At 32.9% G+C, this 27,570-nt stretch overlaps 1 protein-coding gene across 1 annotated transcript in view; it reads right to left on the bottom strand.

Annotated features, from left to right (window-relative positions):
• Positions 1–19,098: 19,098 nt before the first annotated feature.
• The window catches only part of LOC124538899, a 91,875-nt gene continuing 83,403 nt past the window's right edge, over positions 19,099–27,570 (bottom strand). The window contains exon 4 of the mRNA XM_047116152.1: positions 19,099–20,472. Coding sequence (XP_046972108.1) covers positions 20,056–20,472 — 417 coding nt within the window. The 3' untranslated portion in view covers positions 19,099–20,055. The remainder of the gene's footprint in view (positions 20,473–27,570) is intronic.

The raw sequence follows: 27,570 nt of genomic DNA, 5'->3' as shown, positions 1-27,570 counted from the left end.
TCGGTGGGCCATTTGCTCGTCCCTCTAACTAATCTTTGAGTATTTTTTCAATTGTTTTTATATAATATGACAATGGCTTTGTAAAATATATTAACCATTCCTTTCATCGCCAATGCGCCACCAACCTTGGGAACTAAGATGTTATGTCCCTTGTGCCTGTAGTCACACTGACTCACTCACTCTTCAAACCGGAACATAATACCAATAATACGACCGTCAGTACCTACATAATCATTGAAAATTAATTAATTATTTATTAACCAATAGGTAACAAACTTAAGCCCTGCGTGTATCTAAACATTCCTAAAATTAAATTAGAAAATCAAGCGACAAAAAATAAATCATATTAAAATTATGTATAATGACACCAAACGCCGCCATTAATTATTATAAATTATTTTTTTATTTGTTTTTATATTTCCAATATCGTGAATTCTTTTCATATTCAAATTTAAGTAACATCGCATCAACATGAATATATAATTGAATGAATATATATATAATTTTAATCAATAAAATGTCAAATTCAAAGATAATTGAAAAGCCTGAACAGACATACAACAAAATTTAGTTATAAAATTCGATATAATATATTTCTTTTTAGTCTTTCGACGTATGTATATCGGTATGATTTCAACTTACCAAAATGTATGTGTTGAGTAACAAATAAAATCAAACAATTTGAATAGCTTCTCGAGCAGATTATAGCTTAAATAATAAAAGATATAGTTATCTCGTACTAATTAGGGTATTTTCAATCAAATCTCCTTTAAAAACGAGAATAATAATAATACTTATTAATGATCAATGCAGACGATTTACACCGCCTTCAAAATATATAACGCTTAAAGTCTAAGTCGTATAATAAAAGTTTTTATACCCTCTACCCAATTACTAACAATAATAAGGCCATAAAGGCATATAACCCACAAAATCCACCCTCTGTACTATAAGCTGCGCGCGCGCAACCATTCAATATTTTTTCTGCGTACCTGCAACTTCCTTCCTACAACTATCCATTACCATGAATGACATTCCTACGCTTTGACAGTTAAATGGATATCTTGACACCTTTACAAATTAAACTAAAACCCTTATATACTAAAAAATAAGAGTGAAAATTGCGTGGTAAAAAATTTTAACCGACAAATTTTGAGACAAGTAACAAGTTTAAGTCTATCGCTCCATATGACTTATCTGTGGGTGTTAAGGTTGAATATCCTTTGTTTTTGTATTTTCAGTAAATTTGTTTGTTTTTCAAATGTACAGTGATCGGTGCCACGCTGTCTGCGACGGCGTTTTTGTTGACTTTTTTCCCCCAAAATATATCCAATATCCTTAATGATACTAGATGACACCTCGCTCGGTGATACGCGGAGTAACTAATGGTTCGACCTTGTTTGTGTTATTTTAAATACTTAATACTAATTAATTAAGTTCATTTACATTTCCTCAGCCTTTGACCGACGTCAAGGATTTATAATTTGATTTATGATTTGATTATTAGGAGGCCTTAGACCAGCAGTGGGAAATAAAAGCCCTTTTGGATCATTATTTTGCCCAAATAATATATTAAATGTAAAACCCACCAGTTCAAAATGTATATTCTACCGAGAAGAACTGGAAAAAAACATAGTAGTTACTCTATGTTCTATATTTTAGCTTAGAGGTATTGCCAATGTATGTTTTATAAAGGAGAACTTAAAGCTCGTGCCACTATGCAGCTTAGTGAATATTCATGTGGGTGAATATTCGATCCGTGCGAGTGCCATTTACAGCCGATCACTAGACGAACGTATCGTCACAAATTGAGCAAGTGGGCACAAAATATCCCTCAGTGCCTTCAGTGAGGACTTATTTCGTATTTTACTCTTAAAATGTTGACAACAGACTGGCGGTGATAAGCTACTTTATACTTGTCAAAAATCAAAATCAAAATAAACTGTATTCAAGTGGGTTTTTACAAGCACTTTTGAACCTCAATTAACAATTAAGTGAAGCTATCACCGGTTCGGAAAGTAGATTCTACCGAGAAGAACCGACAAGAAACTCAGTAGTTACTCTTTTTTAACATTTAAAAAATACGAAGTCATGTTATTTAAATACAATTATTTAAATTAATATTATTTAATTTTATCCTTTAAATCAGGGATACTAAGATGGTTTTTCGTTAGTCGTCTAAAAGTCGACATTTTCAACTTGTTCTTATTTGAAACTGTCTTGTACCAACTTAGTTTTGATGACAAAGTGATATCAAGTTTAGACACTTAACCAACCGCTTTTATTTAATTCATAAGTGTATTGCGTCAAAGTAAAAGTTTTGTAATGTCATTTAGCTATAGCTGAGATATCAGCTGATTTTTGGTCACTTGTCCAAAGTAACTTAAGAATCCTTGCTTTAATTGATGCAATTACTATAGACAACATACTTTATCTTAAACTGTACTTATACGATAATGTTCTACGGAGAGATTTAAATTAGTTCTCACAGAATAGTCTTAATCTAAGTTTGAGGCGAAAAGGTATTATTGTCAATTCCAAAATGGACCACTGGACCTCATTGTGTCTGCTTATCAACTTAACAAGATTATGTATAATAACTTTTCAACCTACGTCATTCCTTTGTACGACATCTCATTATCCCGTACAATCTCCGGAGTGCTGTCAAAAACACGTAATAGAAAAAAAACTACGCGAAATTTAAACTAGTAACTGTCAATGGAGTTTACTCCATTCATGGAAGAAAAAAAATCTGACTTTTATCGCACGGAACATTTCCGGTTCGGTACATTGTAAGAGATTTCATTGTGTCTGAAAGGAAATAGTGTACAATGTACAAATAATAGTAAATACTCATCAATAATGTTGCAAGCGAATGTAACATTTAATCACACGAAATAACGATCACTATGGATTGTATCGTTTTGATTTTTGATTGTTTTTGTTCGGTGTATTTTCGAAAAAAACCGAATTTGACGGATACGGGGCCTATTATTGGCTTAACTTTTGATGTTTTCCAAGTGAATGGATATCGATTTCTATTTGTTATTGACTTTAAGGATTAATTCTGTTTAGTGACATTTAATTTTATTGCTTTTTCAAAGGTGTGCCTTTGTCGGGATTAGTTGGGAGGTAATTATTTCGGTCAATTGCTTGAGTTAATGGGATTTTTTGTGACAATATATCATTAATGGTATAGAGAAGATAGTCAAGATGGTATTCTTATAAAGAGTATTTATTAAAGCATGAATAACAAATGTTTTTAATTATTCTTATTTTTATTCTGTATGATGTAGTGTCAGAACCCCAATAACCAACATATGTCTAAATAGTACAAAAAGCGTATGATTGTCTGCCAGTCCATCTTAGACATTTTTTTTACACCGACAAACAGCAATCACTGCCGATGTGAAGAATATTTCATATTTCTTCCTGCGCCATCATATAAAGGCGGTGGTAACCACTTACCACCAGATGTCCAATTTAGCTGTCCACCTTTATCAGGATAATAGTAGGTATATACTCCGCAGATTAAATACTGAAATCAGTACCTAAATGGAAACGCCGGAAATAATTTCTTAAGTATCACACAACACGTAATTAGTGGGTAGCGGATATCGGGCTAAGAGGTCGTAGCCGTCGCCGGTGACAGACACACGCGTCCTAACAAAACACACATTGTTGTGCCAGCACTGAAGTATCTTCGGTTGTTTTAAATTTTGAATTATAAAAAAATAAGTTATGAAGTAAAAAAATCCTTTTTAAAAACAAGTGTATAAAATCTGACTACATTGTACCGTCACTGTATGTCTTCAGCTCGATTTCGTGAAACAGTTAAGAAAATTTTACTGTCGATACTTCTAATTTATAATTATCATTCGTTTTCTGTTTTTATTTAAACGTTTTATTATTTATATGTCTTGATAGATCATCTAAGATGGGAGTAAAGTAGTCGGTATAGCACGTTTGGGGAATATCATGCGTAGTTGTTCAGTTGTTTTGTAGAGCAGCACTTTATGCAATGTACTTATACTACGTTTAAAAAAGTCTTTACAAATTATGAAATAAAATCTGGTCGTATTTAGTCTTTATCAAATTCTCGAAATGAACTAAAAGTGCTTATCAACTGACCTTACTGTGCTTACCAATGGAGGCAATAATTAATCTTTTAAATTCTCAAGGTTTTTATCGCACAGCTATAATTTATGTATCGTCTATTTGATACAGATATTGTTTGAGAGAATCAAGGACCAAGTGTACAAAGCCGACAACAGCGTCTAATTCCGGTAGTATTCGTGATACAGTAAATTACTGCAAATTTTCAGATCACCGGCTAAATGAAATGAAGGGAAGATTTTATACCATTCTTGTAATTGTCAAGGACAAAAAAAATTACCGCCTCCTTCGCCTACTAGCTAAATATAAGGCCACGCATCTCGTGGTTTTGGGTTTAAACCCCAGGTAGGCTCCTAAAATTTTATTGGATTTATCTCTCGAAAAGTCCGGAGTCTAGATATTGGAAGTGTGAACACTGCCATGCCTTGGAAAACACTTAAAGCCGTTGGTCCCAAGCCTGTACTCTTTCGGATTTTCCGGCAAAGCGAATTATAAGAGTAGGTAAGGCATTAGAGAGGGTAACTGTATTTGTACGATTAGGAGGACATCGTCATAACAGTAAAAAATGAAATTAAGTTTAATATATTTTATGTTTTAGGAGTTGAAGAGTTAACATAATAATCGACTTCTTTATAATTATTTATAATAAGAACAATATTTAAATGCAAAAGAAATATAAATAAAATCATTTTTAATTTATAAAAATGAAGTCGAATCAATCTCACCTCAATATTATTAAACAAAATAATAAAGCAATCGCTAACAGGCGCGTCTAACGATCTGTTATTAAAATAAAAAATTAAAGCCGAAAAAGAATTCATTGGCGGCATCAATAAACTGGCTCTGCCTAACTTTTAACATTAATACACGCGCCGCCGCGGCAACGTACAACGTATGGCGCTTTTTATTTTTATATTATAGGGTACCGTAGGACATGCACAAAACCCACACTATATCTAGCTACCACAATTTATCGTTAATACTTTGCTTATATTTACTGTTGCGTTCTGTGATGAATGGTATATGTAATGGTTCTGTATGTTGTTCCTAAAAAACACAATGACGCCTTAATTTTATCAGTACTTGTTTTCATAGATATTTTTTATGCATGGTAATATTTATTTTCAGTTGGTTTTTATGCTAGCCCGTCTGTATAGGTTCATTCCCTCAATAAATGTTCTGCCTGTAGCTACAGGCACATAACAAATCAGTTGCCAAGGTTGGTGGCAAATCGCCAATGTTTCTAGGTAGTGGTCATTACTGCCCATCAAGTGGCCTTAGTGTCACAGTGCCTGAAAGGGAAATTTCACTAGCAAGCTAATGAAGATAATACTTTTTCTTTTATCAAAATTTCGTATCTGTTATGTCTGGAATCAGCTGATTCATATTGTCATTATAGGTATGCAATATACATACTGAATGCCCATTTCCCCTGTTTCCCCTATTTCCCCTGAACAAAGTCGGGACTTTGTTCAGGGGAAATAGGAATATAAGTAAGGTCTTGAACGCAGTGCCATTTACTGTGTCTAATGTAAAATATCGAAGATGGGTCATCAAATTCATACTAATAGATTCATCGTTATCGTTACGACAGCAACAGTTCATTTACAAACAAAAAAACAGAGTACTTATATATGTATATAAATATAAAAACAAAGTACGTACCAACAATAATAAAGTTTGTGGCATTTAAATAAACAGGATATCTGACAACACACAATTCAATAAAACACTACATACGGAACACTATTATTTAAAACAACTCCGCGCTGACCAAACACCAGTAGCTGACAATGGGAGCTCATTTATCAGGCTATGCTCCTGCTCTCTTTGCCGGCACCGAACCGGCTACCTGTCCGTTACGGAGTAATGACACTATACTTTGTACAATTGATGCCTCTCGTACAAGATTACTTCAGGAATAAATTAAATAAATATTTATCGCGGTTTTCAAATAAAGTTAAAACGTTAATCATTATTCACTTGGTCTTCTCGCACATATTCGCCAAAGTTCAACAACGCTTTGCTAAAAATCATTTGACAGAACTTCATAGATCTTCTTATAAGTAGAGCATGTTTGGTGATTTCTCTTCAATGCACTATGTACGATGTCAAAGTTATTACCTTATTAGTTTTTTATCTTCCTTAATAATGAAAAAATAATAAGTTTGTCATTAGCTGCATTTATTATAAATTTTCCCTTAATTGGACGATACAATATTGACGGATGAGATCGCTAATATTACAAGACGGAAACTAAGGAAAAAATAATTGAAATTAGTGTTGCTTATTATCTTTGAGTTGGTCCATGGTCGAGTGGTGTGTACACCGGTTTTCATGGGTACGCCACTCTGAGGTCCCGGGTTCGATTCCCGGCCAAGTAGACGTAGATTACCATTAGTTTTCTATGTTGTCTTGGGTCTGGGTGTTTGTGGTACCGTCGTTACTCTGATTTCCATAACACAAGTGCTTCAGCTACTTACATTGGGATCAGAGTAATGTATGTGATGTTGTCTCATATTTATTTATTTATTTGATATCGTTCAGTTTCCTTTGTAAGTGAATGGTGCTCGTACTAAGGTATATATTATGACGTCATCTAAAAGATATGACTATGACCTAGTAGTTGGAATACTAATAATAAAGGTTCTTAAACTCTAATTTTGATTGCTAGAATTTGGGAGATAATATAACTGTTTACCAAAAAAATATATCATCTGAACAAACCAAATTGACCTTTAACTACACTGTGAATATGAAAATAATAACTATTATTCGTCATTTAAACCTCGAAAAGTCAGTAATATTTCTGTTAAATATACTATCACATAGAATTGTAGAGAAATCTTTAATTTAATACGAATTAAAGTGCCGTCGACTTACGCCGCGTCGTATTACAAAACAAATATTTTTATTGTATAAATATAATCCTTTAGTCGACAAATAGGTTAATAAAAGCCGTGGCCTGCGCCGGGATAATATTCCTTTACTGGAATCTCTGTGAGGCTACATGGAGAGGATATATGTCTATTACTTAGACATTGGAGTTATATTATTCCATATCAAACTTGCAAAAAAAAATTGCTTCAAAAACTAGTTTCATCTTGATATTCACGCAATCTTGTCTATACATATTATCGCTGTCATTACTAGACAGTAAATGAAAAAAAAAAACAAATTAAAATCACAGAACATTCGCTTTGACACATTACTTTTTCTTTTTAAATATTGTAAAAGAATGTTTAATATATGGTAAAATAACGTTAATTAAAATTAAATTAATTTATTTTTGTCTAATATAGATATCATTGACATAGGTGCGAACACTCGTACAGGCAATAAGAAGATGTGTGACTTTGAATGGGAGCACAGAGAACATCGGTTGGCTACGTGGATCTGAACTTCCAAATAAGAAGCTGATCTTGTTTAATCATTTTGTAAGTATTAAATTATTACATTATTCTTTTTCTTTTTATAGATAATTCATAGATAAAAAATAAAAAGTCCGTCTGATGGAAACTCTGACTCACTATCCATGGTCAGCTACGACAGCGGAGGCCTCACAGGTTTGCTTGTGTAACCAGCTAAATATTATTGTCCGATGATATGTCAGGTGACTTATACTGATTGGAGATATTCAACATTCATTTGATCTTATTTCATTGTTATTTTTATATCAAATTTCATCAAAATCAATCTATTATAGTTCTTGCTATATGCGTGTATACAAATTGATTTATTGTATCGATAATAATTATACTGAAAAAAATTAAGAAATATAAAAAAATGTTTAAACCAAAATATATGTGATTTTTTTTTAACATAATTTTAAATATTTTCAGCTCCATGTAGCTCGCTGCGGAACCCACTGTGCCCAGTTAGCGATACCTCAATGGTGAATAAACAAATGTATTTATTTAATATGTTTTTATTGCCATAATCCGCCATAATTTACGTTGATAAGCAGATCAGCGCCGGCGTACTTATAGTTTGATTCGCCTCATTTTATTTCACTGAATAAACTTCATATAAAATGTGCACGGCCTAACCGATATATTTTGTATATATGTCAAATCCCTCCGTTGTTCGCGTAGTTAAAGGCAGGCAGATTCATTACTAAATATTCTTTCTCTCTTGTTGATTTGCGTCCACATTAATCTATATTTTTATAGGAATGATAAGAGTCACAATTTGTTAAAGTTAAAAAGAAATCAATCAAAACCCAGTCTATTGTTTTAGTTGGAGGCGAAACTATCCTATCTGTACTCATTCGTGTTTACGAATATATTGAATTACTTACGATGTATATTTCTTGTGGCTCTAGAAACTTATTTGTATCGTTGTTTAGAAAAAATACTTGGCTTTAATTATAGGTTGGATCGTAACAAATTGGTATATTTTAAGGTTTTCTGTCAAGAATTTTTAGTAGCAGGAGTGTACCTACTTGGTGGTAGAGATTTGTACAAGTTCGTCTGGCTACATACCATCCAATCCTTTGAGCTTTACCAACAACAAACAACAAAATTCAGTACTTTTGTATTCCAGGTTGAAACTTGAGTAAGTTGAAATGCAGGCACAAAGAATATAACAGCTTAGCTTCCAAGTTTGAAGATGTATTGATATGTTTGATATGGTAAATATTTTTTACAGAGTCATGTCTATGGGCGGCGGTGGCGGTTGACCTACCATCAAGTTTCTGTTGTCGGTTCAGAGTGAAAAATAGTTGGAAGTTGGCGATACACAGCAATGCATGTACATCCATCGGTTCTGCATCTGATCAACTGTTTGACAGGCAAAAAGAAAGTACGGAAGATATTCTAACACCCATGTACCCAATCCCTACGTCAAAAGGAAGGACGAATACCTTACAAGGAGAATAACCCAGTGAGGCATTTGTTAATACAATCAACGATTCCGCGCTAAATGCGTTTATGTAAATAACAATAGTGTCATAGTCGTGTCAATCTCGGGGATATTTGTCACAATTTGTATCGATACAATTGTGTGTTCGATATTGAATACAACCAATAACATGATTCACGCAAAACTCAACCATAAATTCAACACAATAGAAGTCATTATTATGGCAATAAAACGTAACACTATATTAACAAAACAAATGTTTCACATATATAATCTAATGAATTTTCGACTCAATTGCACGGTAATAAGAGTGTTTCATTCAGCAAAATGTTTGTATATTTAGGTCATATTCACACGGGCGTGAAAAGTGGCGATCTATTACAGATAATCGGCTTGGGACGTTGTGTAAATGGGGTTTAGTTTGATGAAATGATAACTTCAGCTAAGCATATCAATGGATGGTATTTGCCTCATTTTGCAAAAAATATATACTCTCTCTAACGTATTTAAGTCATCCACGATTGGTAGATTTATATATTTTCAATTATCGATTTGAACCTTTATCATAGTCTTACCATTGGAAACAAGTTAGTTGCGTGTCAATTTCAAAGTTCTATTCTATAAATATCACTTCTCATTTCACTCATGAAATGTTGAAAACCGAGTTCCCTTTTCTTAGGAAAGGAACGTTTGGATAACCTGATGTTAAGTGATTACCGTCGTCAATCAACTCCCAATGCGTTACTAGCCTGTGTGCTATGTATTTGTGCAGATCTTACAGTGATACAATATTTTAATATGACTGTGTAATTTCAGTAGTTCGGGATGGCAAAATAATAATAAATTATGTTTAACAATGATACTCCAAACTATCGTATTTCGTTACAATGCCCTGCGATCAGACAATTGTTTTCTAATGACAGGTCAATCATTTTCAAAATAATAAGTATTGTTATATGCCAGTATTAAATGTCATATAAAATAATATTAATTAAAGTTGTGTCAATTATTAATCAATTACTTACTATAATAATTGTATATATAGTAAATTCAATATTTCTGTAATATTCATAATATGTAATCATAATGTCATGTATAATTAATAACATAGAATCATATGGCATAACACCGTATTGGAGCATAGAGTTAGGCTTTAACATGTGTGTTGTATTTCTATGTATTACGGTTAGAACGAGCTGAGATGGCCCAGTGGTTAGAACGCGAGCATCGTAATCGATGATTTCGGGTTTAAACCTAGGCAAGCATCACTATATATATATGTACTTAAATTGTGTTTATAATTCATCTCGTGCTCGGCGATGAAGGAAAACATCGTGAGGAAACCTGCTTGTGTCTAATTTCATCGAAATTCTGCCATATGTGCATTCCACCAACCCGCATTGGAACAGCGTGGAGGAATATGTTCCAAACTCTCCTAATGGGATAGGAGGCCTTATCCCAGCAGTGGGAAATTTAAGGGGCTGTTACTATGGATACATATTAACTGATTATTGCATTTCTATGTGCTTAATTTCTGTTTATAATTCTGTGTTTGTCTATTTTCAAAGAATTTCCGCCATATGTAAATTCATCAACCCTCATCAGAGCAGTGTGGTGGAAAATGCTCCTAGCTTTCTCCTTAAAGGGAGAGCATATCTTGGCTCAGCAAAGTGAAATTTACAGGCTTTTCATGGTGTTTGACTATTTCAGATAATGTAGTATGGTACGTGTCACATTCTGTATTTTAATAATTGAGTTCTTGTGTTTAGTTTTAAAAGATAAGCTCTACTAATCTAATGATGCTGATCTATTGTCTATTAATAACTTTTAATATTGAAGGCTACTTTCTGAGACGGTGGTAGAATTTAAATATTCAACCATCAAAAATACTTTGCTTGAATAATTACATTAAGTTAATACTTGGTGGTAGGGCTTTGTGCAAGCCCGCCCGGGTAGGTACCACCCATTCATCAGATATTCTACCGCTAAACAACAGTACGCAGTATTGTTGTGTTCAGGTTTGAAGGGTAAGTGAGCCAGTGTAACTACAGGCACAAGGGCAATATCATATTAGTTCCCAAGGTTGGTGGCGCATTGACGATGTGAGGAATAGTTAATATTTCTTACAGCGTCATTGTCTATGGGTGATGGTGACCACTTACCATCAGGTGGCCCATATGCTCGTCCACCAACCTATTCCATAAAAAAATATATGATGTCATATCAAACCCTAACTTAAACTCTATCCCCTATGAACTCTGTCGCACTAAATCAAAACATCGATCGTTTAAATTCGCTCCTAAAAATGCAAACTAACCGTCTAATAACGCATTCAAGCGTGAACTGTATCGTTTTTTGTAACTCGCCATTTGAGTACATCTGTCCAATACTGCATTCAGTGTAACGACTTAGGACAAATTGTGCGTCAAATTTGCACGTATTATTACTGGCCGTATTATGTTATGAGCATCGACCATCTGTAATTGTAAAGGTGATCGTTGACTTGTTCGCTGAGCTGGTAATAATTGGGTTTATTGCTACGTAATGCTGTTTTGAGAGCGAGGGATGTCTGTTAATTGATGGAACATATAGGTCGAAAGCTAAGTTGTGTGTTTAATTCTAGGCATGAGTTATAAGTACAACAACAACAACAGCCTGTAAATTTCCAATTGCTGGGTTAAAGCCTCGGTAGCGCGGTTTGGTGGAATACACATGTGGCAGAATTTCTATGAAATTAGACACATGAATGTTTCCTCACGATGTTTTCCTTCACCACCGAGCACGAGATGAATAATAAACGCGTTTGTAATTTCAGTAGTTCGGGATGGCCAAAATAATATTATCGTTTTACAATTATGCTTCAGTGTCTCTATCTTTTGTTAGAATACCACGCTATAGTCCAATTATTTTCTATTGACAGCTCAATCATATTTAAAATAAGAAATAGTGTTACATGCCAGTATTAAATGCTATGCCATATAAAACAATATTAATAACAGTTTAAAATATTATTGATCGATTAATTACAATAATAATTGTATATAATAAAGTAAATTCAATAGCGCCTGCTATATTAATAATATGCAATAATAATGTGATATAAATTATGATATAGAATCAAATGTCATAACACCGTATTGAAGGCTAAGGTTACTCTCGTAACACGTTGTAAGTACACAATTCCGTAAATTCTAAAACCATCCTCCATCCTATCAAGACCGATGGATAAAATAAAAACTACTTTATAAAGTATTTACTTGATTTGTCATTATACAGTAGACATTTACATTAAATGTAATTTTTGACAACCAGATAGGAATGTAGATTGTTCGGAGAAGAACTGATATGGAACTTAAGTGAGTACTCTATTTGATAAATCATAAAGCCTAAATGTATAATCATATTATAACTGCTAACACTCTAATTCGTATATCTTGTATAAAGCAAATGCAAATCTTTTGACTATCTATGTTATTTATCTTGAGTCTTAAAATTTTAATTAATGAATTAGGTTGCATTTTCTTTTACAACTGTCGCCTCCACGAAGTAGATCACCTTAAATATATCTTGACAAGAGACAAATCTCAATTTCTCCTCTCGTTCTCCTCACCTAAGAATATCACGGTTACATAATGTTCAGCATCATATGCTGTATTTATTCGTCTACTAAAAAAGAAACAAAATAATTCTAATATCTAAATGTTTCGAGACTTATAAATGTACTCTAATATTATAATTGGCACAACAGGAGCCTTTGATAACCGATTATTGGGAATCTTTATTCATAATGGTGTAAAAGAGTAACTACCGAGTCTCTTGCTGGGAGTAATTACCGAGTTCTTGAACCGGTGGTAGCCTTAAATTTAATTCACCAGTGTAACATGACGTTTCAGAAGGTTTTGTGAAGTATTTTGATTTTGACTAAATTGAAAATCGTTATTTGTATGGAAGGGGTAATTTCGAGTTCAATAAATATTATTGACAAAAGTAATTATACCATTTGTAAAAACTATGCAAACATACGGACACATAGAATAACGCCGTCGACCCTTTGGCCGCATTACCTTCGTTTCGCCAGCTAATCGGCTGAGGGTGGCCCTTAAGGGTTGATTGCCGGTCTCATAAATTACATGGCCGGCTAATGAACAGTTATTTGTTGTTTAGTCTTACCCTTTATTGGTCGCTCTGATTTTATTTCTTAAGAGACCAACTCGAGACCAACTCTATTTTTGCAGTAAAAGTTGACTGGAGGTTTTTTTATTTAATTTTTTTAGTAAGACAGACTGGCAAATCGGACACCTATAACTTAATTAAGGGTTACGATCGAATTACTTGGTAAACGTAATTTTAATAAAATCAAGAGATATGTCCATTGAGCTCACTCACACATCCTTGAAATTGAACACAGCAATAGATAGTGGTAGCTTCACTTAGTTGTTAAATGACGATTCAAAAGTGCTTGTAAAGCCTACTTGAATAAAGTTTATTTTGATTGATTGCTATAGTTTATTTGCTGTTTGGCGTTCGGTGTTCCATTATGTATTGTGTCTCGGTCTGCTTTGTTGGTCTAGTGGCTATATCTGACTGACTTGAAAAATTCTCAGTAACAGCCCGGTGTCTGAAAGTTGGAAGTGTGTGACTTCCGTACATCGGAAAGCACGTAAAGTGCTTGGCTCTGCGCCTGAACTGTTTTCGCCTGGGTTACTTTTGCCACGCTATCGGGTTATGAAAGGGGAGGAAAAGACAGTGCACCTGAGTCTACATACATACGTCCTGCGTAGTGAATTGGCCTCCCGTGGGATTAGCCGCATAACATTGACATCATCATCATTGTGGGTGCTACTCGATACGTAATCGAAACATGTCAACATGGATTGATACAAACGTAATTACAATACCATTATAAATATTGAACGAGGAGTTAGCCATTAACTTGCTATCACAGATGAAGATGTTCAAAATATAAGTCACATCACTAGTCGTTCACATTGGTGATATCCTCTTTTTTTTCGATATTCCATCAACTTTGAGTTTTCAGCTGTCGTATGTTCTACGTCATACTGACGTTGCCAGCATGTACAATAAAAAAAATCCTAATTAAACTTATTGATGCTTCAAAATAATAAATGGTTTATTAAAATTGATATTAGTATTTATTATGTACGTACTGTTATGTATACTTACGATTGTGTTTAAATTGTTATCCACATTCCGCAAAGAATAGGCAATACCTAATATATAAAGCTGGCACGTATATGTGAAATTGTAGGTATGCATTTTTAATAACCTGACGTCAGTATTGGTTGTTCAAGCAATCTTTTCATTCCATATCATTTAATTTTATCGTCTAAATCGATTCAGAAAGGTGTCGTTATAATATTTTCGAAAATTAAATATTATAATTTTTAAATAATTTAGAAGCGATATTTAATTATATTTAAAAATATATTCGTCAATGAAATCTAGACGTAGGATACATACGGGGTGGTTATTATCGGCGAGGTGGGCGTCGGGGGTTGGGGGGTGAAAGTAATCAACAATTTAAAATTGGGGCTAATCCCACGCCCGTCGTAATCGAGGCGATCACTCTTCGAGTCTCTTTCGAAATAACATCGCACACCTTGCTTGTTTTACAAGACACGCTCATTACTTATAAACCTTTTCAAACAGACAAACACGACGTATTTCTATTTATTTATTCTATCATTTAATTTTTATTAGTAAAACTGTGGTTTAAAAAATATTTTAATTTGATGATTTGGGTGTGTTTAGATGTTCCAAACCTTCTCCTCAAAGGGAGAGGAGGCTTTTAGCCCAGCAGTGGGAATTTACAGGCTGTTGTTGTTGGGTGTGTTTTATTATATGGAAAAACAATGAAAACTTAAATTTTGTTATATTCTACACCAATCATATTATTCATATTATTGTTCATTAGTTAATTCAACAAAGTTTTGTTTTCTTTTGATTTGGATAGGTTTAATGATTAGTGAGTTATTGGCGTTGTTAGAAACATTAACCATTTCTTACGTGGCTAGTTCGCCACCGACTTGCCATCGCCATCCCCTTGAGAACTGAGATGTTATGTAGCTTCAAACATGTAGACAATACTAAGTAATGCTGTTTGGCTATAGAACATCTAATAAGTGGGTAGTACCTACCTAGACGGGCTTGCACTGAGCGAACACAAGTGATACACCGTTTATAACGCATACTTACTAATTGATATATAACCTACATGCCAATTATATAGTTCATGCTGAGATTTATGTTGGCTGTTATCTCTTATGACATTTATTTATAAAATGTTAGATGTGATTATTAAAGGCTCAAAGCTCAAATATGCATTAGAAAAAATAGTTTTTAAAGTATCTCTGTGAGCCTACTTAAATAAAGATATTTTTATTTTCTTTTATAAAGTACAATATATATCTTATCAACTTTACCCAAACAAAAACTATTCACAAGGAAAACTATATAAGATTAAACAAAATTAAAATTATAATCCTGATCCGACGAAAATCGTAAATGTGTACAAAACCCACCAAGGCGTTTGTTTAGAACACGGGACAAATCGTCACGTCACTCAGCGACCGTCCCCCTCCCACCCGGAGCGGGCTCTATCTCCGTCCCTCTCCCGCTAAATAACGAATAACAAACATAATCCGCGAATAATGCCGATCCGGGATTACTTTACGAATCATTTGTTGGCAGATTTCGCGAAATTTCCGAGACTGATAGCCGAGAATTGATATTAATAATTTATTTTATTTCTCTCGAACGATGTTTTAGTGATTTTAAATTACATAAATTAATCTTCGGATCAAATTAAGATTGCTTAAATGTTACAAGCTTTTTTTGTTACATAAAAGCCAGATTAGATATATATTTATTTAAGTATCGTGTAATTTGGTATAGTTTTAGAATTCACTTCGTATCTCATTTGTAAATTGTTTACAACTGACTTATAGTACGACACAAATTAAGTAGATGTAGCATCGGAAAATGCAATGGAATGAAAATAAAACCGATTACTGCCGATTTACACGACCAATAGAAATAGCTCCCTATCGGGCCATTCGACGCTATTTGTTGCTATAGATTCACACGTCAGAGAAAGCAAGTACATGTAAATCGACGCGTCAAATTGACGAATATATTCGGTCATATGATATTACAAGTTATCACGTTTGTGCAAAGATCATATTCGCATAAGAAATAAATATTGATAATTTGGGATAGCGTACTCAATTCGGATGTGATCGGTTTTACGAATTTTGCCGATGCGACATCTAAGTTGTGTCGTACTATACGTTAATACGCCCTTTTGATACGTATAGGTATCCAATACATGTTATATTATAACTACTTATTATAATTATGATCATCCTGTCATTTCCCTCTCATGTTCTGCGGTGTGTTTCTAGTTTCTAACAGAATAACTATACTCATTAGTGCTCTTTGATTTTGACCCTTGTCAGTCTTGTTCAGGTTTTCGTGTTTTAATCATAATCGCAACACTAATATTAATTTACACGTAATGCGAACGGTTCTAATACATATCGATAAGAATCAAAATTCGAATTCATGGCGTAAGTATCAGAAATGTTTTATATTAATTGTATAATTTTGTCAATTTAGTATTTCAATAAATGTGTATAAATACATATATGTAAGTATATTTATTACATACAAATTTCAATATGTTTATGAAATATCAAATTAGCAAAGAAGGATAACCTTATGTTTTCGAAACAACGCCATCCGCGGTAAGATCACAATCGTACTATTACATATAGCAGACGTGTTATTTCCAAATAAGCAACATCCATGTACCGATTACCGACAAATATGCACAAGACTTAAAACGTTTAACACCATGTTGTATTGCTTAGTAACGTATCAATATATCAAATCAAATCAAATGAAAATAAACTTTATTCAAGTAGGCTTTTACAAGCACTTTTGAATCGTCATTTTACAATAAGGTGAAGCCACAGGTTCGGAAAGTAGATTCTACTGAGAAGAACCGGCAAGAAACAAAGTAGTTACTCTTTTTTAACATTTAAAAAATACAGAGTCATACAATTATTTAAATTAATATATCCTGCTTGGAAGCCTGGAAGTCAACAGGTATTAACTCCACGCTTAAATAGTAAAAGTAAATACATTGAAAGTGAATAACTTTTTTAAAAACAAAAAGTAAATCATTCTGTAAGGGCCATTTTTCCAATATTAAGACGAATATAATTATAATATTTCCAATACGATGAGATAATTAGGTATATAAATACAATCCTTTGAAACCTACATTAACGCCAATGGTGTACTTCTAATAATATTTATTCGTAAATTGTAGTACTCATATCCTCATTCAAGATTCTGGGAATCCTAAGATTCCTCAAGGTCAATTATAATCGGTACCGGAATGACATTCTAAGCTATCACGAGACAATAGACGAACCGTCATAGGAGTTATAGTTGCATTAATAATAATACTAGGATAAATCAAGCCGGTAAAACTCTCTAAAACGGTACTGATAGGTACATTTGTAAACTAATTAATAACATTTTTTTAAGTACTATAAAATATTGATTATCTTTTTACGCTCCAACTAAGAGTACATTATTGATTGTTTGTAATAAAAAAACTAATTAAAAACGAGATTGTATATTAAGTTCGAAGCTTAAATAACTCTACTTATACACAAGTAGCGTCATCTGTGTAATACTTTATGAACTATTTAGTACGTAAAAATTTTATGTTCAGTTAGTAAGAAGTTTTATTATCCATCAATAGATGGCGCTATTCACATAAAATTGTTAAATCAAGATCAATAGATGGCGTGCTTACTGATAAAATAATTAATAGATTATAAAATATGGAAACCGGTAAAGTTTGCTTGTTAGAATTATGTATTTCAGATTGATTATAATTATAGACTTTTAAAAATACTTTTGGGTCGTCAACAAAAAACCACTAATGCAACTAAATTATTATTATATACAAGATGTATAAATGAAGCTTAATAATATTTAATTGTACCTCGTACTTGTCGTCGTTCTAAATATCTTTCGTAATTGTTTACAATTTGATGATGATTTTTTCACAATCAATGAGGAAGTATAGTCTTGACTACTCTACAATTTTACTGACGTCAACTACAGCTTAGCAAAGTTTATTAAAAATAAAAATCAAACGAATTGATACCGATTGATATATACACATTTAAAGTAGGAAGGGAAATGGATGATAGGACTCCTAATGCTAAGTTGTCGTAGCTGCCTCTATTAGAAACAAATCACAGGTCACCAAGAATCTATAGTTTAAATTCACATATTCGAACCATTTAAATAATGTTAATTAAATAAAACAACCAAATATGAAAAACTATTTGTATTTCTCATTCCGAACTCTCTCTAAAACTAAGCTACTTGCCCTCCGAAAACGCCACAACTCTCCTCAATAAATAATTTACAATTTCCTCTTAAGACTATAGGAAGCAAATCATACATTTGTCTGTCTATTTGTATATAACATATAGCCTTAACTAAGAAGTTAGTATTTAAAAAAGCTTTGTTGAATAACTAAGCAAAGTTGACTTTAATTTGCGTTAGCATTGAGTTCAAATTACATGAAATCCCAGTATTTTATTTTCTAAACAAAATGATATGTTGTTACGAGGCAATATGCGTTATGAAATATATTTGACAAAATATAAACAAATGTAAGAATAAAGTAATAATTTGTTCAAGTTAGATTTATTTCGGGGAACAAAACAATAGAAAAACTTAAGATAAATATTCTGCACAGCAGATTAAAGCAGAGAGCTTAGATAATCATGTTAAATAGTTAAATCGGATACAGATAAAGGTAAAAAGAAGTCTCTTAAAATTAAGATTGTTCACATTGATAACACAAACATGATACACGTAGCACATATTGCACAAACACAAAAGATTGACTCGGCAAACTTTTGTACACATTATAAATAATATTAACGATTAAATATAATAAAATTCTATTATAACATACAGAAAGCTATTGATGAGATTGCATTGTTAATACAAATAGAATATAAATTAAACATAATTATTACATACATAATTAAACATAATTGAGATTCTAAATTGATTTGAATTTTTCTGTGGTGATCCTTTTTATTGGTCTGTTTTCATTCGCATTAAAAATCGATAAGGAGTCTTACAGGGAGTCAAATTTAGGCTTATTTTTTTTTGTATTATATATCAATGACTTGTGATCTTATCTGTTATCATTTAATATAATTTATTATTTTTTATGAATTATATGTGTTTTTAAAAATCATAATTATTGAGATAGAATATATAGCGGTTCTGTTGTATGTCTGTACAATTATGAAGAGATTATTGGTTTGTTAGTTAACATCAAATAAAAACTCCTAAATATTCATAAAACTAGTACGAAAACAAATTACTTATGTGATACCAATATGTACATCATTGCAATGGTGTAAAGGCGTTAATAGCGTGATAGATAATAAGTTTGCTGAGTATTATCACAAGGAAGAAAGGTTCTCTTGGTGTGTACCTGTGGTCTGATTCGACCTTTGATTGTAATATATATGATTTTTGGTTATTTTAATCAGTTGAATTTGTAAAATGAAAAATGTATATAGTATTGTATAATAACAGAGATAAGCCACAATAATCTGTGCTAGTATGACAAGAATATATAAATAAAAGAAAACATATTACATACGTACTGTCATAACAATTTGTATACTTCAATACAATTCAATGAATATTATAATTAAGTATACTTGGGTATTCAATTTCCTAACTACTCGTATACAATTTGTTTTACAAATAACGCGAGGAGACAGATATATAAAAAACTAAAAGAGTTCTATCCTCAGACGCCAAACGCGGAAATACGTCAAAACTTTTCCATTCAATTTTGTATTTTTTTCCAAAATAATAATCATTGTACAAATAGATAGCGTTTCTGCTAGCAAGAATTCATTCAAACACTCATACTATTTTATAAAAATAACCTATCAGAGATCGTTCCAGACCACAAACGTCTGTCTATCTAATTCACATTTCAACGTCTCTGCTCAACGAATCGTACGTGTCTTTAACGTCTTCAGGATTAAAACTTTTCACGGACACTGTTTCAGATAGATCTGTACTCGATAGCTTATTCGTTATTTTAGTTATCGATATTCTACTTTCTATATCGTTCGCATCGCATATCGATTCTAGAACAACCCCCTTCTCGACTCTTCTCGGCTTTGGCAGGTTTTGGGTTACTACTTTTGTACTTCTTAATTTTTCGCTGAGGATTTTGTTGCAAGTCTTCTTGGACATGTCCAGCGCTAGAGGGTCTTTGGGTTCTTCTGGCTTCTCTTCTCCGCTTGGTTTGTTCTGTTGCTTGATCTCTGCTACTTCTGCGTTCGACACATTGTCCTTCTTCTTCCATTTCGTTCTTCGATTCTGGAACCAGATTTTCACCTGAAATTAAGAGAAATACAGTGTTAATGCTTTGTAAAAATATAATGTGTTTTTTAACTACATAATAATCGTTATTATCATCACCAGATAGTGTAGAAAGTATTATAATCTAAGCCCAAATATTTCTACATTAATCGATGGTCAAAAAATGATTTGTAACAAAGTTATTTGTCAAATATAACATTGTTATAATACGCATCCTGGGAGTGCGGACGTGTGTCAAAGTACAGTATCGGTTAACAAACAGTTAATTACAAAATGATCGATCCTGCTAGCTAGGGTTGTACATTATCACTGTTCACATTTATCGATGAAATGTCCATTTCGAACTTAGTCGGTAAATATTCCGAATCTAATATTTGAAATGGAAGTAATTAAATGTTTGTTTTACTGAAATTGTGTTGCCGCCGTGGAAATTCGCTAGGATTACGTTTAGCTTTCGGTATAATTATATGAACTTTTAGAGCGCTGATATGTTTTGCAGTTTATGTTAAGAAACATTTTTTATATAATTGTTATCATAACGAGTTACAAAACAATTTACTCTCGTGCAATACGACACTAACGTAATAGCTTTGGTAATTAATTTAATAATAACTTAATTAGTATACAATTTATGTAGAAAGAGGTCCATAGCTCACAAACAATGGTTTTGCTAATCACACAAGCGAGGTATCCAATAACCCACGATCTCACTTATCACATATTGACGTAGGAGTGAAATCTTTAAGAACTTTTCTGTGTACAAAAGATTTCTTTTATTTAATGTCAAATTTATTTTTCTTCGCAGGCGTCTTGCAAGAACAATTAATAGAATATATATTTTTAATAAGATTGGATACTTAAGGGAATTAAATCCTGAAACAGTTAAAATAACAACCTGTCAGTCTTCTGCTAAAAAGAAGCTTCTACAATGCTGTTTCTAAGTATGTCGGTTACAATTTATTCCTGAAGCTGTATCTTAGAATAACTTCTCTTTTCCAGATTGTCTGTCCTTTTAATTACAGTTATTATCTGATACATATCATGGTGGCTGTCGATCACGACTTTCATTTTCCTTTTTTCAAGTTAAAATTGCCAAATATCCTATAACTCATCTTAGATGACGAATGAAAGAACTATTCATCCAGCAACCTCAAATTTTATTTTGAACAATGCCTTAAATATCGTAACAAAACGAAGACAACTAGGTATAGCGCGATTTAAAATCCTACTAATGCCATCTATTAATGACAACTAATAAAAATAATTTGATTAACATAAACATGAACAACCCATATGAATTTTATTCTGCTGGGTTCGGTAGCTTTGGCCGTGACCTCGATAGTCAGTCAGGACAAATGATTTTATATAATAGGTTGTTATTTTCACAAGATGATATTGTCAGTTTGTACATATTACAGTTTGCAACAGAGATCAAGCGTCATATAATTGTAATAAAGTACCTCGTTTCTTACAATGCGACTAGATATAATTACAGTAATGCCGGTGTTTGCGGGCCCGGGTCAGTCACGTCAGCTCTGGTCATACGTCACGCGTGACGTACTCGCATGTAATTGCCTTTCAAATTAATCCCGTAACACGTGACATTTGACCCGCTGCGGTGAGCTCTTGTTACTGTGACCACGTGTTTAGGAGAGACGCATAGAAATATTTACAGTTATACAATTGGAATTATATTATGACTTATTTTAATGTAATAAGCAGGACGTATAATATTCCTCTACTGTCTATTGATGTCTATAGACGGTTTTAGAAATATATACTAATATTATATATTATATGTGTAAGTAACTCTGTCTGTCTGTCGCTCTTTCACTACCAAACCAATGAATTGATTTAGATGAAATTTAGTATGAAGCAAATTAGAAATCCAAGGAAATTCAACTTTTTGTCTAACACGTGCCAAACAACCCACTAAAACGCGAGAGAAGCCGGGCTACAACTAGTATTAAATATTCCTTGTATATACAATGTGCTACTATCCTACACTAAAATGTACAATGACCTTAAAAAAATAAGCGTGTCATTATTTTCATATGGGATATTATTGTCCAAGCTTAACAATATCATAGTTATTCGTGTCTATTTACATACATCTCTGTTTCTGTAATAAATAATTTATTCAGTGACTAAACGATACTTTAGCAATTAAAATTAAAAGCAATGAATAATCCCGCATATTTAAAATGCTTGGTCACCCTTAGCACACCTTTACATTACGACACAATGCAATCCACTTGGTTGCAAACACAAAGATAATTATTATTGATTGCACATTAGTACTAGGTGGAGTGAGATAGCGCGAATGTTTGCTAAGGGTGGGAGTGAGAGGACAATTGATACAATGCCTGTGTGACATGTCAAAGCCGCGCTAATTGTGCCGGTGTCGAATCGGTAGTGATGTGTGTAATCGATACGATGATATCGATATAAACTGTACTTAAGTAATAAATTTATTGTACCGGCAATTTCAATCGACTAGAATTCAGATAAACAAATAGTTAATAGTAATAAATAGGCGTAATGTTAGAGGCTGGAGTACCAGTATCATATATTTTGCAAATTCAACGGGATATATTTACCTTGAGTAATGGCATTAAATGTAAATTTTTAAAAATGCTAATGAATATACAAATTATACTTCAAATGTAAACAGAAATGTTTGTTGAAATCGTAGCAAAAACAGCTCTCTAAACAATTCATTGATTATAGATTCGGAAAATAATTACTTCTATACCTAACAGTGGTAAGAATTTAAAAAAAAATGGTGAACTAGTCTGAACAGTCTAGAAGAAATAGACGATTTTATCAAAGTCTGAGTTAGTACTTTAGAATGTGCCAAAAACGACTTACATAGAATTTTAATTACTAGACCTATAGTGAAGCTTCTCCGTAGGCCTGCTTAAAAATCCTTCTTTTTCTACAACACTATATTTGCAACAACGTGCCTATAGCACTTAAAACAGGACGTGTGACGTCATTTTAAATTAAATGCAAATCTATACTTACTATTTAATAATTAGATAATCGTGATTCAGTTTTATGTAACAATGTAATGTAATAAGAAATACAGCAAATAACCTATCCCAATCACATAGTTAGTAGACGATCGACAAGTCAGTCATTACATTGTCATTATATCATCGGTGTTATCTTGAACAATACGATTATCATGGATTCCTGGAAAGTGACGTTTGCTCTCAGAAATCAAAAATCAGAATCAAAATAAACTTTATTCAAGTGGGCTTTTACAAGCACTTTCGAATCGTCATTTAACAATTAAGTGAAACTATCACCGGTTCGGAAAGTAGATTCTACTGAGAAGAACCGGCCAGAACTTCACTAGTTACTCTTTTTCAACATTTAAAAAAACCCAGTCATGTTAGTTAATACAATTATTTAAATTAATATATCCTGCCTGGAAGCCAACATAACTTAGGATGTCAAATTGAAAAGTAGAAGCAGTTAGTTGAAACAGCTTTTACATTATGAATATACTAGAGGTGCAATACTGATACTAAATATAGTATAGAATTTGTTTTTTTACGACATCACATTAGAAACTCCTAAAATTATCAGTGTTTCTTTACTATATTGTCCATGTATTATATACAAAAACCTTCCTCTTGAATCACTATATCTATTAAAAAAACCGTACCAAAATCCGTCGCGTAATTTTAAAGATCTATATGTATACATAGGAACTGACAGCGGTAAGCGACTTTGTTTTATACTATAATAATGATGATAACGATTATGATATTAAGGATTGTTAGTAGTGCATCAGTAGCTGAGCTATAAGCAAATCGCATTGAATACGTTAATTTATTTATCTCTGCATCTTTTGTCATTGGCATAAAAATAGATGAATTAATTGTATAGACCAAGTATGGACCGAGCGTTACTAAAGACATCGGAATTATAAATCCAGTTATCCTGTTCGAGCTGTATACACAACAAACATGGCTACATAATCGTTATGACCCCACGGCTTGTAATTATACCGGTTCACTCATAATCGTTTCTAGTACAATCACATCACTAGTTTATTACATTGTGATATATTATTATGACAAAAGTATACAACGCACTTCGGAAAGCCGTTTTAAGTCCTTTCTGTCTCTGGTTTAAGTTCAATAGTATTAGGTTGTCATTTTAAGCATGGATATTTCTGAGACAATTATTCATGTATTGCAATTAACCAATATAACGTTTGATATTTGTGATCGTCAGTCAAGGAAATTGGCGCTATATGATACCAAAAAACCCTCGAGATGTTATGTCCTTTGTTCCTGCATTTACACTGGCTCACTCAATCTCCAAATTGGAACTCAACACTTCTACTTAGGATTGCTTAGCCTGTAAGCATAACGCACTTTTGCAGGTCCGATAGGACGGCATTTCGAGAAGGCGGGAGAGTCCAAGGCTTGACGTGCTACCCGAGGTATGGTAGAGTTTAGACCTCAAATTTTCGATGTTCAAAATTCTCAGTAATGAATGAGATTTTCTAAATAAAGACAAACAATTATATAAATATCAGTATCATTATCAGTATCATAAATATAGTACGAATCCGGGGAACACCCATTTTCAGCTTTAAACTAAAAATTTGATCTTGATAAGTGAAGCATTTCTCTCTGGATTTGTCTATTCTGAGTGAATACGTACGCTCCTTTTGAGGAACAATTGGTTCGAAAAAAATCTTCGAAGCTTGTTCGAGCATGCAGCTCCAATGCAATGCATGCATACAATGAGTTGGTGGATATTTATGAGACAGATTTTCCACCAGCACCAGCAGTACGTGCAACGTTTTGGATCAATTAGAAAACAAGATGAATTATGAACTAAAAATTAATTGGTATTTTTCATGGTTCAGCAAGCTATTGTTGTACTTAAAGTGGTCTAGCCATTGATCCATATTGGCTCTCGAAACTTGTGCATTAGGTGATCTGTTTACATATTACAATCGCTATAAAAGTATAGATTATCTGCCAAACGCACAAACGCTATAATCCCTTGGAAGATAAACAATGGTCTTATAAAGTTTTGATTATCTTTTGATGTTTTTCCCCAGAACACGTAAACCCTCCGGCGATGGAAATGCGAACGATAATGACCTTATTGTTCGTTACAGCTACAAATACTTCACGACGCTGTTTCTTTATTAATTAAAATTATAATGGTGAAACTCAAATATCATGACTTGAGACGAGATGGATGATTTGAAGGTTCCTCCTGCTTGGCCATGGGTCAAGCCTGGTATGAATATCGAGGTATGCCTCCTTGCCCAGGCGTGTCCTCAACGGTAACTTCCCCTACCATGTCAATATATTCTGACCCAATGGGTCAGAGTCAAATGACCCAGCGGTGAGTCCTGTTCAAAATCTTGTGGTTGTCAAGTCCGGTGGTTGGTGGTCGGCGACAGCAGGAGCTCAAGAGGCTGAGGACGCCTGTCAGGTGGTCTAGCATGAAGCGAGGCAATACCGGGGGGTGCCACGATTTGATTTAAAAATATCTTATTAGTTCACAATGATTTCACTGGATGGCGTTACTCACTTTAAATGGTTTCTATCTATATTAATAATTATTTTGATCAAAATTCGTATAATAAAGCGGTATAAATGATGAAAAAGTAACTACTGAGTTCTAGAAGAATCTGCATACCGATCCGGTGGTAACTTTAATTAATATAGTTTGTTAAACGACGATACAAAAGTTTTTGCAAAAGCCTACTTCAATAAAGTATATTTAGATTTTTGATAATAATTGCATTAAATGACAATAACACCACGGTTCAACGGCCATGTTCGGCGTTAACGGGTGTGATTAGAAAGAAAACTTTCGAAAAGGGGTACGGTAGAGAGGTAAGCTTTGTTCAATTATTTTAACCAAGCGAAGCTGGGTTTTCATCTAATTATTATTTTATATTTTAATATTATGTATAATCTAAAAGTGAATAAGCTTCGACGTATGTATTTGTAAAATTGTTTGCGCTTTGGGTATAAAATGTATAAACATCAAGAACCACCTACTCCATAATGTATGGAAAATAAAATTCCAGAAAGTCTGTTCTGGGTGTGTTAATATTTTGTACAAGTTTTGTAGTTTTTCAATGAATTTAATTTTATTAATAAATAATAATAATTAATTTAATTAGATTTTTAAACTATCTTGGAGAGTATAATCGTAATACTAGTTACCTGTTAATGTGAAATTTTTGACAAATAATTATAAATATAAAATTTATTTTCCATAAAGGAACAGTTAATAAATTGTCAGCAAAAATGCAAATTTGTATTCGGTTCTAAGTTGTTTACAAAAAAAACTTCACTCAGAATGAGTTACGAGCAGTCGGGAGTAAAGTTAACTTGGTGAGCTGGAATCTGGTCTAATTATTTACTCATCAGCTCGCAGCTCTCTTTGAACTCCTTGGATATTCGGAGTCAGATACCACTGAAGATATAAATCAAGAACTTGCTGCGGCGACACGCGGTCATAACGTAAACATGTTTGTGTATTTACAAATATTACGTTTAAATCCATGTAAACATTTTTATCCTCTTTTATATTTATGACAACTACTTGCAGTGTTATTCTATAGGAACTCACTTCGTATCTCAGATATTGAACACCATTTAGCGGGGATACGCTAGTTTGTTTTCTTTATTTTGGATTGACAATGAATGAATGCATGTGTTAATTTCAAAGAAACTATGCCACATGCACCCCTTAGCGCAGAAGTGGGCAATTTACAGACTGTTATTATTATTATTTAATTATAAAATACCAATGAATTAATACCTGTTGACTTCCAGACAGGATATATTAATTTAATAATTATATTAACTTAAAAAATAACTAACATGACTGTATTTTTTTAAATGTTGAAAAAGAGTAACTACTGAGTTTCTTGCCGGTTCTTCTCGGTAGAATCTACTTTCCGAACCGGTGGTAGCTTCACTTAATTGTTAAATGACGATTCAAAAGTGCTTGTAAAAGCCCACTTGAATAAAGTATACTTTGATTTTGAGTTTGATTTTGATTTTGATTTAATCGAGAATACAACCTGGTATATTGTTTATAAAACTAAGGATT

This window comes from Vanessa cardui, chromosome 21 (assembly GCF_905220365.1).
Source record: "Vanessa cardui chromosome 21, ilVanCard2.1, whole genome shotgun sequence".
NCBI lineage: Eukaryota > Metazoa > Arthropoda > Insecta > Lepidoptera > Nymphalidae > Vanessa > Vanessa cardui.
This window is presented reverse-complemented; position numbering and strand designations above follow the sequence as displayed.